This window comes from Schistocerca cancellata, chromosome 8, assembly GCF_023864275.1.
Source record: "Schistocerca cancellata isolate TAMUIC-IGC-003103 chromosome 8, iqSchCanc2.1, whole genome shotgun sequence".
Classification (NCBI taxonomy): Eukaryota; Metazoa; Arthropoda; class Insecta; order Orthoptera; family Acrididae; genus Schistocerca; species Schistocerca cancellata.
In genome coordinates this window covers 445,757,521-445,773,333 of record NC_064633.1, presented here as the reverse complement: position 1 = coordinate 445,773,333, position 15,813 = coordinate 445,757,521, and the positions used below count along the sequence as shown (strand labels likewise).

General features: G+C 37.4%; 1 protein-coding gene across 1 annotated transcript in view; it reads left to right on the top strand.

The window, feature by feature from the left end:
• Window positions 1-12,339, top strand: part of LOC126094609 (AF4/FMR2 family member 1) — a 173,343-nt gene extending 161,004 nt beyond the window's left edge. The window contains exons 10-16 of the mRNA XM_049909085.1: window positions 1,376-1,724; window positions 2,709-2,896; window positions 3,050-3,244; window positions 3,574-3,651; window positions 3,745-3,841; window positions 6,314-6,638; window positions 9,144-12,339. Coding sequence (XP_049765042.1) covers window positions 1,376-1,724; window positions 2,709-2,896; window positions 3,050-3,244; window positions 3,574-3,651; window positions 3,745-3,841; window positions 6,314-6,638; window positions 9,144-9,271 — 1,360 coding nt within the window. The 3' untranslated portion in view covers window positions 9,272-12,339. The remainder of the gene's footprint in view (window positions 1-1,375; window positions 1,725-2,708; window positions 2,897-3,049; window positions 3,245-3,573; window positions 3,652-3,744; window positions 3,842-6,313; window positions 6,639-9,143) is intronic.
• Window positions 12,340-15,813: the final 3,474 nt, after the last annotated feature.

Sequence of the window (15,813 nt, the reverse complement as noted above, 5' to 3'; positions counted from 1 at the left end):
CAGACAACTTAATTCAAACACATACGGGAGTCATCTCTTGTATTTTCATCTGGAAACTGGAAAGTCTCTCCTTATCTGGAGAAAAATCTAAGATTTCGGACTTAGTTAGCATGCTAGTGACCATACCTTCCTATACACTTTCAAATGAATTATGAAGGACTCTGTCTTCGCAACTCTCTGAATTGCCAATGGATTGAGATATGTGATAAGGTCAGCCCACTGGCAACAGAAAAAGTAACTGCTTCCAGATTCAGAGACAAAACGGCTTCGGTGACATGCTAACCATCCTTCAGTACGTTAGTTATGCTCTTATCTGTGCGGGGTGCAGGACGTGTGCACCCTTATGGTATATGGGCATCATATTGAAAACAGCTGATTAGGAATGCGTCAAACAACTGAACCGTGAATTGTCATTTACTTTGTCCGTGTGCAGCTTTTGCTCGTTCGATGAACATACATGTAAGAGTGGCATTAGTAACAGTTGCGTGGGTTTGAGATTCATTGCACGATTCCTGTTTCATCAAGTGTGAGAAATGTAGTTGTTTGCACACAAAATTGTAAGTTCAGCTTAAAACTTGGCAGAAAAAAATAAGCAAAATAAAATGAGAAATAGGCCCTGTCGTTGTCTTAAAGGATTGCCTGTTTTGCTATTATGTGTACTCAAGTGGTTGGAGTCCAGGCAGCCTGTACATATAACAGTGAAACTCGCAGCATCTGGAGATAATGACTGGGTTGATCATCAAAATATTGTGCTGAAAATAGAAATAACAAATCAGCTGAACACCCAGAAGCTCACTATTAATTATTCATGCAGGGAAAACCTGAGATGTGTAATGAAGAGTGCTGAACCTCATAGTCAGTTAAAATAAACTTCCCTGATTTTAGCTGCATAATCTGTTGCTTAGGATACACAAAAAGTAATCTTGGTGCAGTAATTTCAGTTTGTTATGCTGCATTTTCACCTATCAGGACTGCTAATGGTTTTCCACTATAGTGCTCTACTGGAATTACCCATTTAGATGTGTTGAGTTCTTGCTAACCTGAGGATTGTCTGTCTGGCCCATTTAATATGGAATGTCCTACAATTTTACATTTTCTCGTACACACAATGTATTTCCATAGGTGAGTAACTTAAAAGAATTGAGAAATTCTAGGGTTGACCAGGGATCAGACACTAATTCTTTGTATTGGTAACCTCATAGTCTTCTAATGACACTTATTTTCCAGCTTACTGACACTTTCAAGGAATATTCTTATTTCTGCATAATGCACATGCTAAATGCATTCTTAATCTGTGTTGATTCCTTATTATTCAGGAAAAACTGAAAGCGTTGTATATTTGTTTCCTGTTTGCAAAGATGAACTCTTGTTACAGAGAGAAACAGGAGACTGAGGTGAAAGGACATCACCGATCAAAGTCGAAGCAACGAGATAAAGACCGTGAGCGTGGGAGTGGTGGGAAGTCCCATCGGCACAGTCGCACACACGGTCATCACAGGCGCGAGCGACGGGTCAGTGCGAGCAGCTCTGCTTCGTCTCAGAATGTGCCAGAAGCTCCTCCCCCTTCTTCCATTCCCCAGCTGGAGCAAGCATCCGAACAGCATCAGCCCTCTCCAGCACAGCCCATAGCTTCCACATCGAGTGGTGTGACAGGAACGACGAATGTGTGCCGTCTCCCCTCTGACAGCGACAGTGAAGATGAGCCACACCGGCCCTCTAGTCAGGTAAATTTCTGAAAATTCTAACTTCTTGTATTTGTAACAATACTTCAGTGCAATGGTTCCCAACCTTTATGAAATCATTACCTCTGAGTACAATGAGATATTAGCTAGTACACAACCCCCTCCCCCCTTGCCTACCAACATTAGTGTCTAATTAAACTTCAGAATCAAAAAGAATTTTCTTTGAACTCCTTTGTTTTTAAAATGACAAAAGATAAATAATACTTTGTTTTTAGGTGTTTTATTAAACCATTAACTAATTAGTCAATGAGACAATTGATACTGCTTATTTTGACTGGAAAAGAAATGTATTGTTATCTCAGTTCAAATGGGAAGTTCCTGAACATTTCCATACTGCTCTGATTTGGTTCCAAGTGATTTATACCTCTTCATGCAGGTGAAAAAGCCCAATTTCTTTACTCTGAGAAATGGCTAAAGATATTGCAATAGTGTGCAATTTCAAGTGGCAAACCTTGAGCTCTTCAAAAGCTGTCTTAAATGCTTAAATCAGATTAGTGATTATGTGGGGAAGTAACATAAAGGAATAGTTTTAAGATTTTTCCAGTGAATTTGCTTTAACAATTCTAGTACTTACAAGGTAGCCTAATTGGGTTTACTTTCCGAGTAACCTTTGTATGTGGATAAGGTTCAAGAACCAGATAATATATTGTCTCAGATTCTCAGCTTTGGTCCTCTGCAGTGTTTCCTGAAACAAATTATTATTAAATATTGGCAGGTGTGCATGAAGGTAACCGCAAGAGTTTATTACAAAATCCATAGTAGATATTGCCACTGCGCACTGTAATTCCCTTCTCTCATCTCTCTTTGTGACTTAAATTAACTGTGTAATTTGCAGGAGAGGAATATAATGTATCGTACATGAAATCAGTGTTTTGTTCTTGCTTCATAAGGAATGGGGCAGCAGATAAATGCCAGAAAAGATTGCTAATTTCCTGGAGAAATTAATTCATAATTTTTCTGTTGTAGGTCGACATGGCATTGTCAGACATTCAGCCGACTAACCACGAGAGGGAAGTAGCAGGAATCCTGGGGAGGCATTCTCCAGGTCCTAGCTCAGACTCTCACCTTGGGTGGCCTCCCCCTGCCACACCTGCCCAAAGGGTGTACTACTCGTACTTCGAGCGTGACGATGAAGGCTCGGGTGACGAGGGCCGGTAAGTTCATCTTGCTTTTATGTTATGTTAATATTGTATTGTAACACAAGTTATTGCACTGTTTAGATAGATAATTATTTCTCTTCTTAAAGTGTACAAGTATATTTTTGTTGGTTTTGTATGACTGAAGTAGATTTTGCTTTTCAAATTAAGTGACCAGAACCGGTTCCTGACTGAGGCTAAACGACTGAAGCATGGAGCAGACCGTGAAACTGACCATACTGCACAAGGAATGCAATACCTTGAAGCTGTGTTGTTTTTCCTGCTGACTGGTAATGCCATGGAGCATGATAGCTGTACAGAGAAAGCTGCTTTCACTATGTACAAGGATACACTCAGCCTTATCAAGTAAGTAAAGACTTTCATATTTGTGAATAATTTGATCACAGATTGGGTGGCTCCTTAGAAGTGACCTTATTTGTTTTTTCAATGAGAAGTCGCTTATCCCAGTAAATCTTTTTTTGTATATGCTCACCTGCAAATTCATACTGTTGGAACTACATATTTTGAGTGTGTAAATTAGACATTGGCTCTCCAGATCATTAATTTGCTGATTCTTGTGATTGTTGATTGCCATAGCAACAGTTTATTTCCACTACAGTTATTTGTAAATAGTAACACTGTATTGTTTTTCATGATAGAGCAACTGTTAAATTTTGTTTTGTTATTTATTTCAGATACATTTCATCAAAGTTCCGTGGAACTCAAAGCTGTACACCCCAAGGCAGCATACACAGCAAACTTGCTATATTGAGGTACTGCAATCATATTGTTAACTTTTGTACCTAATTTGGTCTGCTTAGTGATTTTGTTTTCCATACTGAAAATCATGTTTCTCTTGAATTCAGTTTGAGGTGCCAGTCGCTGCTATATTTCAAACTCTTCCAAATAAAGAAGTATGAAGTGAAGGAGTTTCAGAAAGTGATCGCCGAGTACCAGCAGAGGGTAAGGCATTCTCTGATTTCTTGAGAAATTATTTATGTTGATGAGTTATCTCTTAAATTATAGTTCGTGTACTTTTAAGACCTGTATTATACGATTACATACAGACATTGCTTTTAATTCTCCTTCCAGCTGCCTTTTGCTCCATTCCTTTTATATTCGTTCTCTTCAACTTTGTCTTTTAATGCTTTGCTGTTTAATGTGTAGTTTTCAGTACTCTTGTAAGAAGTCAAGTGTCACTTTTCCTGATTCTTCACAACCACAGTCTTCACAAGCTTCAAATCTGTAGAGCAGTGAATGTTTCAGTGATGGTCAGGAATACCACTAAATTACCCAACATCATTTAAATGCTGACTTTTTTCAGAACTAGTGATGGTCATTGCTCAACTTGTTCAACTTGTTGATAGCTGTGAACACTGTTCCACTGTTAGCATTACATCTTTTATAATTATGATGCAGGAGGTGGTTTAAATATGAAGAAACTTGCTTATCGAGCGTATAACCGTTCATGAATCATGGCATTATTCTCTGGGGACATCAAAGTTACTTGGATAGTATTTTTAGAATACAGAAGTATGCTAAAAGTATTATATATGGTGCTATTCTGGAACACCCTCAAAAGATCTCTTAAGAAAAAAAAAGGCTGGGTATATTGACAACTACTTTACAATAAATACAGTGCACAATGTTTCTCTTTTCACAAAAATGGTGAAAAGTGTGAATATTACACTAGTGGCAAAAATGTCTACATATACTTCAAGGGGTTAACATGAGTGTGGAAAGGAGTTAAGGTATGTGGTTACACGTGTATTCAGCAACCTATCAAAGCATATTAAATGTTGTGAAGGTAATGTAGTAGAGTTAACGAGTGAATTAAGCAACTTTTTGCTAAGCAGTCATTCTAGTCTATACATGCAGTGCAGTGCAGAAGCCGGCCGGTGTGGCCATGCGGTTCTACGTGCTACAGTCTGGAACCACGCGGCCGCTACGGTCACAGGTTCGAATCCTGCCTCGTGCATGGATGTGTGTGATGTGCTTAGGTTAGTTAGGTTTAAGTAGTTCTAAGTTCTAGGGGACTGATGACCTAAGATGTTGAGTCCCATAGTGCTCAGAGCCATTTGAACCATTTTCTTCACAGAAACTTCTTAAATGAACGTTTAAGAATAATGAGTAACTTCTAGTTTGTTTGTAATGGAGTAATGTAAAGAAGTATCACTGCATTGCATTTAACTTAAAGAAAGCCTCTATCTTTCATTGACCCTCCTGTATGTCCTGCCCCCCTCCCCCCCCCCCCCAACAAACACACACACACACACACACACACACACACACACACACACACGCGCTGCGTTCAAAGCAACAGGACGTGTGTTACGCAGCTTGCATCATCCAGGACTTATTTTGTGAGCAAGAGGATTAATTTACGCATCTCTGCCCACAATGGCCACCTGATCTCAGTATTATTGAGTATTTATTGTTTACTTTGGAGAGAAGTGTGTGAGATCACTATCCGTCTCCATCATAGTTACCTGAACTTGCCATTATTTTGCAGGAAGAGTGGTATAAGATTCCTTTGAAAACCAGACAAGACCTGTTGTATTTTTGAGATGACTGGAATCTATTTTGAATGCCAATAGTTTTCCTACACTGTTTTAGGCATGATAATGGTTGTTCTCTCCTTCCCCCCCCCCCCCCCCCCCCCCCCCCCCCCCTTTTCATGTTTCCGCATTTTTGCGTGCGTCCTGTACAGGCATGAACTCGAAGAATCTGAATAAGGCACATTATAGTTTAGTTCTTTTTTGAGACTGTGCCTTTGAATTGAGAATTTTCTGAAACATTCAAAGCTGTCATTTTGTAAGCAAATTACAACTATATACTGCAATAGGTAAAACTGCCCAAAATTTCTCCCTCAGCTAAATATTTAATATGCAGGACTGTCTTCGAGCATTTTGGCAAACAATCAAAAGCTAGGGTATATACTAACATGTTTCTTTATCTATACTAACATATTTCCTTTCATTAACATTTTACAATTTTAGATCCCTTTTTCCTTAATAGGAATTTAACTGTGCCACAGATTGGGAGAAATTTCCTAACTAGTACTAGTCACGTGAGAGAGAATAATTTTTGCAGGCAAAGCAATATGTTATGTTGGAAAGTTTAAGACATCTCTTGTACTGCATAAAGAACTAATATTCCTCTTTCTGATAAGTGGTTTATCTTTTCACTAAACTTGGCAACTATGATGCGTAAAAATGAGGCAGGTTATCTTTCTCTTAATCAGGCATCTGCCTGTTTGCTTAGTTTTGTACAACTAGCAGTCTACATAAAACTTAAGATGAAATAATTTTAGAAGATTGCAACAAAGTGTTGTACTGTCCAAATCTTTTGTTGCCTTCTTTTTCAACAGCCCATCATTGTGTTATAGCATGTGTATTTGACATATTTATCATTACTGCTGTTACGATGTTCCAGGCACCAACTCTTCAACAGGAGCAAGTTGTAGGTGGTCAGGGAACTCCATCTCCCTTGTCACCAACACCATCACCAGCTGGCTCTGTGGGTTCAGTCAGCTCCGTGGGTTCACTGGGATCGTCCGGTTACAGCAGTGATGCTCGAGGAGTAGGACCCACACAGCCTGTGATTCCACAGCAGCATTCTGCTCCCCCTCCTTGTGTTGCAGTTCCTCTGTCGGTGCACAGTGCCATGCAGCGCCAGAATCAGTTCTTCACGTATCTGACATCCTGTTTTGATCTGTGGGAGCAGGCTGATGGCCTTGTTTATAAGGGCAAGCACAGGGGTAAGGAATCAAAACTGAAATATCAACTGCTGTTTTATTAATGTGCCACTGTGTATTACATTATATCCTCTGCTAAATAAGCAGAATTTTAAAGTACATGGTAATTAGATTCAATGTAACAGATTCAGAGAGCAGGCAAGTGCTTGGTGTCACTCACTTGCAGAGATGACACATTATTCTTGTGTATGTTGTAATCATTGCCGACACAGTCCTCAGTTGCAAATTACGTGTTTTATTTCTGTTAAATCTTTATCATTTGACTTTATTTCATTGTGTAACCATAACTGTTTCACCTACTTGCTTAAGACAATATTAACATTACCATTTGTATGGTATAGCTGTGGAGGAGGATGAGAGGGGCCCACCTGTTGAAGGGATGAGTGAAGCTGTGATTTTGATATGGTATGATCGGGATGGAAATATTCGTACAACCAGATCTGTATGCCCTTTGGTTGGGAACATGATGTGAAAAAGGAAGGTACAACACACACACACACACACACACACACACACACACACACACACACACAAAACCCACTGAATGTGCAAAAGCAAGATGCAGTTGATTGGTCTCAGAATGTTTTAGAAAGAAGAGAATTTGTATTTTGGGGTGGGCCATCATAATCACAGTGTTTCCTATCAGTGGTATCTTCTGTTTTTTCTTACAAATTCACTGCATGTGTTTGCTGTAAGTATATCTTTCTCTTTTTCTTTCGTAGTTCTCTTGACTTCTGGACTAGTAGAAGTAGCTTCTTCGTCAAGATTTGTCTTGATGTACATGTTGGTTACCTGGTTTGTCATGAGGATGGATACTTCAGTCCCTTTTTTAAAATACACAATAATTCCAACATAAACTCTTTATGGATGTTCAGTGCAACCTGAAAGAAGTCTTACCCACAATTTGATGAAATCCTTTCTCACTTTGCAGTAAATTCTCGTTATATTGTGGTAAGGTGATTTCCCTTGTCTCTGACACTATTACTTTTGGGATTGAGCTTCTTAGGGTTGCAAGAGAGCTCTTGGAAACCATACCAGTGTCAGTCTTTATCCACAACTCCGATGCATGTTTCCTCACTTGAAAATATTCGTAAATTATTTTCATCTTATTTCTTATTGGAGCGGAATTCCTTTTGAACTGTTTTCCTATGAATGCTCATCTTGCCTGTTGCTGTAGAGTTTATATCTGCATCTGGAGAACCACTATGTAATGTTATGAAAGAACATGACAAGTATGGGTATTTATTTTCTTACATTATAATGTTGTTGCAGCAATTGCACGTAATTATTACTATAAATCTCTTTGGTCTGCTCATTACTAGCCCTTTTAATGTTCTGATTCAGTGATTCAGATTCAGAAATGTAGTGTTGAACTGTAAGAGATGTGAAAAGCTATCAGATTCCATTTTCATTAGTTACATACTTCACTTAATCAGTTGTGGAATAAGTGACAAACAAAACTAAGGGTCATCTGAGAGCTAAAACAAACATATCAGTGTGAATTGAAGCAGTTAAGTGGTTCCAAACTGTTTATTTACCAAGGATACCTGCTACATTTTTTGTGGGAAGATTAATGGGAGTTACTGTCATGGTCAGAGAAAATTGTGGAACCAGACAAAAGCGTTCTGATTGGTTGACAATAATCAGCCTCGCAATGACACAGGTTGTTGAGGAAATTTTGGAATCTGTGGTTGTAAATGTTGGATTAATGCACATACTCATAAAACTTTTTCCCACTCAATAAGCACCTATAATGAAAAATTACAGAATTGAAGCTTAGTGTATATGCTGCAGTGATGTATATGTTAAAAGTATTATATATGGTGCTATTCTAGAACACCCTCAAAATATCTCTTTAAAAAAAGCTGGGTATATTGACAGCTACTTTACAATAAATACAGTGCACAGAATAATGAAGTGGTCATTTTTTAAAACTCATTTCCCCCCATTGTTACATAGAAGACTGAAATTTGGCTACCTTTCTTTGTCACGATGCAGAAGTGTGGCACTCTATGGTGTTGCCCCCGGTCTCTGAGATGCTGACAACAGTAAAGTGTTGGCACTTGCGATAAAAAAAGGTAGAGCTCAGAAGTGCATGGCGGTGTAAGATTAGGTAAAGGTGTCACATTAACATCAAATTTCACCACAATTCTGCCCAGTGTCACTGTAGATAGGTCACATGATAGGAAGATCGTCACACATCTCTGTCACATGTCAACCCTTATCTTGATGGCTCTGCGATGTTTTGTGATGTTATGTGCTCATTTGTTCCTGTTAACAGAGTTAATTTTTGATTATGGCAGCATACATTTCCATAAAATTTCCTTAATTTCCGAGTGACAATGTGCGGCAAAGAGTAATTGCGGAGAAACAGATAATTGCATAATAGTTGCCTAAAAGCTGTTTGGTTGATACTTAATATTTAAAGAAGGAAAACTGCACCATGAACTGTATTTCTTGTTTGATTTTTACTTCAGAGTATTAATTTTTTTAAAATTTTTATTTCAGAATTCTTCATTGAGCTGGATCGGTACTGCGGACCGTTAACATTGCACAGTTCTTTGAATGACCTGGTTCGATATGTGAGGATTGGCATCCAGAGGCTCAAAGAGATCTCATCTGCACAGCCGACATGACAGCCTTTCGTGAGAGTGGACTTCTAATCCTCCCACAACATACACACATACAGTTTTTTTGTAACTGTTTGGGTGCCATTTCTTGGTAGATGTGGTCCATTGCTGTTCCAGTTGCTCTGCATAGAAGATATGCAGACATGGAGTTCTCATATGAGGAAGGCTTCATACAAAAGCAGTGTTGTATATTTTTGTACATATTATAGAGTTGAGGTACTAATATTGTTACTAGAAATTATTTAAAATTGTGTAAAATAAAGAGTGTGTTAATTGACAAATGGTTGTCATGAGAGGCCGTGTGTTGGAGTTTTGGGTGTTTCACCAAAAGAAGCTATAGAGAGAATATTTCTTTCTTCACTGATTGAACATTCTTGTTTATACATATGTACATATTTCTTCTGCTGGTCTTCATTTCCCTTATCTCCTTGTAGTTATTACTCATATAATACTTTCTTCTTGATTTGTGACTGGATAAATGCGCACATTTTTTTCCTGTGCGTCCATTTCTCTCTGTCATTACCTTTCAATTTTTCTGTTCTTGTTGGACGTACCATTTATGTTAAGAAATGAAAGGCATCCATGACAAGTGTGAAGTGCATGTGAACTGTTTAATATTAAAATATTTATAATTGCAAATTTTGTACAGTTTTCAAACAAAGAAATGTCATAAAATATCCACATGTAAAATAATAAGATACCTTCAGTTATGTCCCATGTATTTTCGGATATAAATTAATATCTGATGTGTAGTATTTTTTTGTGAGTAAAGATGTAATAGAAACAAATTTATATTGTTGTCTTACATTAGTAGCAGTATAGTGCAATCAGAATATTAAGTCCACATATTTCTTTATGAATATGAGATATATTATATACATAAACTTAACATATATGAAAGGTTTGTGAATAAACTTGTTACCTAATTTGTTGCTGTAACAGCGTTGTAGTTATGGTTGAATGCTCCCCCTCCCTCCTTTCTCATGGCAGCATATTTCTCTTGCATTTTAACTGTGTTGGATGCCTTTTGAATTTGCCATGATCTGCAGTGTCTGAGGTAGTTCTTGAAATTATCTGAGATAATGTGTCAGCAAGAAAAGAAATCCAAAACATATGAGAATAGGATTTTATGGAGGCTTAGTTACAGCAACGCTGTTTTCAACCAAGTTGCTTACTGAAAGGCTTTGTCTCAGATGAAGAAGTACCTTTGTCATATTGAACTTGCACTGATGTTTGTTACACATGTAATTAATGGCTTCTCTTTTTGGCTTTTTAATTGTCTAAATTTGAGTACTTATTATGATCTCTGTAATTATGTTTTCATATAATGTCCTGATATTTGAATGCTGGAATATAGGTCTGGTTTCTTGTTGAGTTGGAAGATGTCAGCCCACCCTAATAATTTAGGGCTGTGGTTCATTGCAAAATATTCTCATTACCTGTATTATCTTCCCCCTTATTAAAACAAGTTTCTTCAAAATATAAAATTATTGGTTTTCAATAAATGCTATATTCTGAAATGGCCGATTTTGGAAGTAACAATGTATGGTATACAGTGAAGCTGTGTGTTGAAGCCCTTACATTCAAAGAATGTTAAATCTTTCCTTTTGCTGCAGGTAACTTATCCATCAAGGGAAGATCACTCATTTTCATTTGAACTGCAGTGCATAACTTGTCTCAATTATCTCAGTCCAGGCAACATTAATTATGCCCAATTGATGTCTCGTGCTAGGAATTTACTTCTTGTTTCTGCTATTTGGTTGAAACCGATTTTACGTACAGACTTATAGCGATGAAATTTTAAGTATAGTGAGTAAAGTAACAAATTTTATTGAAACTAAGTTTATGGGATTTTTTTAAAACCAGCAGTTCTGGAAAATATGAACTGAATATGTTTCTGCTGTCCATTGGTGTGCACAGTTGTCAGAAATCACCTTGTTTTAATTAAATCAACAATTTTGTTTAATACAGAGGTATTGTTGTGATAATATTTAAATATTCTTTGTTATGTTAATTGTGTACAGTGTAAAGTATATTTATTTATTTACATCTTTCCTTACCACAACACTGCTGCTTATATAATTGTCATATTTAAAACTGTATTGATGAACTGAAAATTATTTTGATAATACTTATTGGAAAAGTAATTAATGGACAATGCAGGGTCAGTGGAATATGAAATGTATTAAATACTGCCATATATTTTTTATTGTGCAGTGCCGAGATTGAATTTTGTTCAAGTCAATACTCATTTTGTTGGCATATTGATGTAACATACAAAGTAAAATCCTGATAACTGTATATAGCAGATATTATTATATTTTGTATATTGAATGTAATAATTTCAGTCATAAAATTTTTGGAGATTCATTTCTGATCTGTTCAGTAATTTCAGAATCTGTGCACTTGAATGCGCCTGTTTGTGTAAACCTCTACAGAAGTGCTGTCTGAGATATGTATGACGAGTCAGTGAAGGAGAAATATAATTGTTCCACTTATCAGCTGGTAAAACTAGGCCTGGCTTTGTTAAATAAGTTGGCATTGTTTGCATCCTCTGTTGCCTAATGACTGATATTGCTGTATTCAGGGTGTGCAGATAAATTTGTCAGCAATACATTTTTAACATGGAATAACTGCTATAGACTGCTTGAATGATTGTGTGCTGATAGATAAGCTTCATTAGAGAATATTTTTGTGAGTATATTTTTTGTGCAGCGTTTATTTTATATAAAGTAATTTAGAGGTCAAATAGAACACCAGCATTGGTCACCTTGTAACTGAGCCTCCTGAAAACGACATAGTTAATTTTAAAATTTAATAAAAGTATATATATTAAGAAAGAAACCAAAGTTTATTTAAGGAAATAGAAAACAAAGCAGACAAAAAGAAGCCTAAAAGTGACCTTCTGTAACACAACCAGCAGTACCTTTATAATAAAAATCAACTGAAGTGTAGTGTAAGAATAGTTGTGAGAAGAAACATTATATTTCATCCTTGAAGGACTCAATTGTTTTACAAATTTATTATCATTATTATTATTATATAATTGTAAATATATGGAACTTATTTGAGAATATGCTTTGTTTTTGTTTTTTCTTCTCTCAACCTGCAAAACATTTAGACATATTCAGTATGTGTATAGGCGCATCGTGGCTAACAGAACGGAATACACAGAACACAATTTTCACAATGAACTTGCAATAATGTATGTCCTATTGGATATATGTAAAGAAGAGTGTGTGCACATACTATTTAGAGTCATTATTGTGTCAGTATCTTGCATCAGTCACACATGAGTTATTGTTATCAATTTAATAGCACTCAACAACTTGGTCTCAGGTGCCAGATGAATTAAGTAAATGTTCTGTTGGAGGGATGGGAGGTATTGCCTGTTGTACTCTACACACATCCAAATACCTCACAATCTTTTAAAATTGTACTAAATGACAATTTTCACCATATTTAGTTTGGATCGGAAGTGTTACTGTGCAGTAATCTCATACACACGTTCTGCAACATACATAGATCAAATTCATAAAAAATTAGGTAGTAATCATACATTTTGAATGTGATTTGAGACAGCAGAATACACTTGGTGAACTTCCTTTGTGGTGCCAAAATGGGTTGATAGGTTTCTTTCATAAATGTAATTTGCTTGTTTACATAATTACATCCATAATCTGATGTAGACATTTTGGTTGATGAGATGAATACTGTTTTTTTGTGTAGAATTTATGCAAGGAGCCCCTCCCCTGCTCCCCAACCACAACCATCCTATCCTCTTTTATGTATTAAATCTCATATTCATAGTGGCTCTCTTCAGGAACTCATTGAACGCACATTATCTTACAAACACTGAAATGGAGGGCAAAGAATGTGGTGTAGAGCTTGTGATAGTTTCAACCATGTAGCCATGGGAGGAAGGATATGAGATAGGAGAGCTAATATTTTTATTATACAAGAGCTATATTGCTTGTTGGAAGAAATCTGGACGAAGAAATAGTATTAAATGTATTAAACAGACCCTGTAACGTTATGGTACACACTGTATAGCATTGAATATATTAAAAATTATCTTTTGCGTGTAAAAGATTCTTTGATTTTCATTTAATGATATGAGTAGCATATATGTAGGATAAATGTGGTGTAGGATCCCTCAGTTTATGTAGTAATAATGTGTTGTGATGTGCCTGTACCTCTTACAAATTTCTAGGAATACCTTTAATTTACAAAGGATGCAGAGAGAGCTTCTACAGGGCTACTATAAGCAATTCATTCAGTTTCAGGATTCTGTATTTTTCCAGAGTGTTACATGTACAAATATGATCGACACAAATAGATCTGTGAACTCAGAGTTTGCATTGTGCCCACCAGTTGGTATTAAGAAAGACGACAAAGCCAGAATGGCCACCGTGAAACTGTGACTAAGAGACAGCTGGACCACCCAGTCACTGAGCATGCTTCCCAGCACAACATTCTTCACTTCAGTGACTGTTCCACAGCCTATGCCATCAGGATTCTTCTTACCAGCACCAGCTATCCTGAATTGCACAGGTGGGAACTCTCTCTGCAGTATCCCTGCGTTCCTGTGACACCCCTGGTCTCGACCTTTGTTAGTCCCCTTCTTCCCCCACCTACCCCCTTCCCTGCTCCCACTCCTGCACTACACAGTCTTCTGTTCCACCCAACACACCCACAGTCTTTTCCTCCTCTCTCTCTCTCTCTCTCTCTCTCTCTCTCTCTCTCTCTCTCTCTCTTTCCTTAAAAACACCTGACTGCACCTAGTTGCCCTACCCTGTGCTCTTCATGTCCACTTTGCCATCCAAAAGATTGCATGGTAAACCATCTTTTTGTTGTGCCTGCCTGTAACTGACCATCTCCTCTGTATAGTGAGTATCATCGTATCCTTTTTGTAATATTAACAAAGCAAGAGAAGAGTTTATGTGATGATGGAATATGCAAGATGACTATCTGTTACAAGAGTAATGTTTTCTGTGCGGTGTACAGACAAAGTTGTATGGGTCGTTTTTCTTCTGTTCAAAGGCTAATGGGTAGCTCTTATCTTGATATGTTGTGCTTCAGATTGTTTCCACAACTGACTGCTGATTTTGAGAATTTCATCTTCCAACTAGATTGGCACCCCTGTCATTGGAGAAGTGATATCTGTTGCTACCTAAATGACAAACTTTCGCATCCCTGGATTGGGCGTAGTGGTAGTGGTGATGTGGCTCTGTTTTCTTGGCCTCCCAGGTCACCAGACGCGACAGGCTTAAGTTCAGTTAGCGTGAGCCGTTTCAGTGGCTGCAAGGTACGGATGCGCCTTAAGATTCCCGGCGCTTACACACGCTAAGGGTGCAGTGCACAACGCCTGTTGGCGTCCAAAGTCGTGCAGACGCCCTCGGGATTTGTGTGTGAGGTACCAGTAACGTGACATTTCTACAGTATCATAAATAATGACGATTAGTTGCCCATTGGAAACAAAACATTCATTGTCTCAGACGCAATGATATATTCACAAAATTTTTATTTCCCTTTATAAGCAAACATACATTGATGAAATACATCTTAATAATAATAATATTCACAAGAATGCAGTGATCTAAGGCTGTATAATATTTTGTTCAAAGCATTCTGTGACCTGTTACATTAGTACGTTGGCAATTATATTTTCAAACGCTACGTCTTCACAATGACTACTTCAATTTAATAGTCTTTGATTGTATGATATCGTTCAAAACAATCTGGCACATGTAATGCAACCCTGCACTTTTTGCATTCCCACGTTGTTTCGCTGCATCGTTTATGCTTTCTGCACCGTACACAGGATTTACGTTTGATGGTATGAATCAATATATTTGGGAAAATGTGCCCAATGTTGCACGTGCAGTCTTTGTGGTATATCGCCGGATGCTAATCATCCCTTCCAATTATATTCTGGTAAAAGTGTAGTTTTCAATAATGATTCTATTCTGCAGTGTGAATCCTACATTCTGCGGCGTAGCTCTGTCGTTTGCCTCCTTGTATTTTCTAATACAAAATGTAAGTGTTAAATAAAGCAACATCAAATAGGTAAAAGAATATCTTGTGGTATCCTTTCATACATTTTCCTATCACAGGGAAGCATGCGAGCATCTGATCTTGGCGATAAATTCCAGTCATGCCTCTATTGTATTCGACAACACATTTCAGTTTCCACGAAGCATTGCGGAGAGGTGTGTCTATGGCAGTCATTTCTGCTGTTGAATGTTTTGTGGAAAGCATGTAAACATCTCGTTCATCTTTCCATTTTAGTGCCAATATTCCATTACAACTCCTCACTGTATATTCTTCCTTCTTTAATTTTGCCTTCAGGAAGTCTGTGGGCATATTTTTTCTGTTTGAGCGCACTGTTCCAATCACATTAGTTTTATTGGTGAGGAGAGTTTCGAAAAGTTTTGGTGAAGAAAACCAGTTATCTAAATATAGAGTATGCCCTTTGTGTAATACCGACTGTGATAGTTCTAGAACTACACTTTCAGAGGCACTACCACTAGCATCACGTTTGTCAC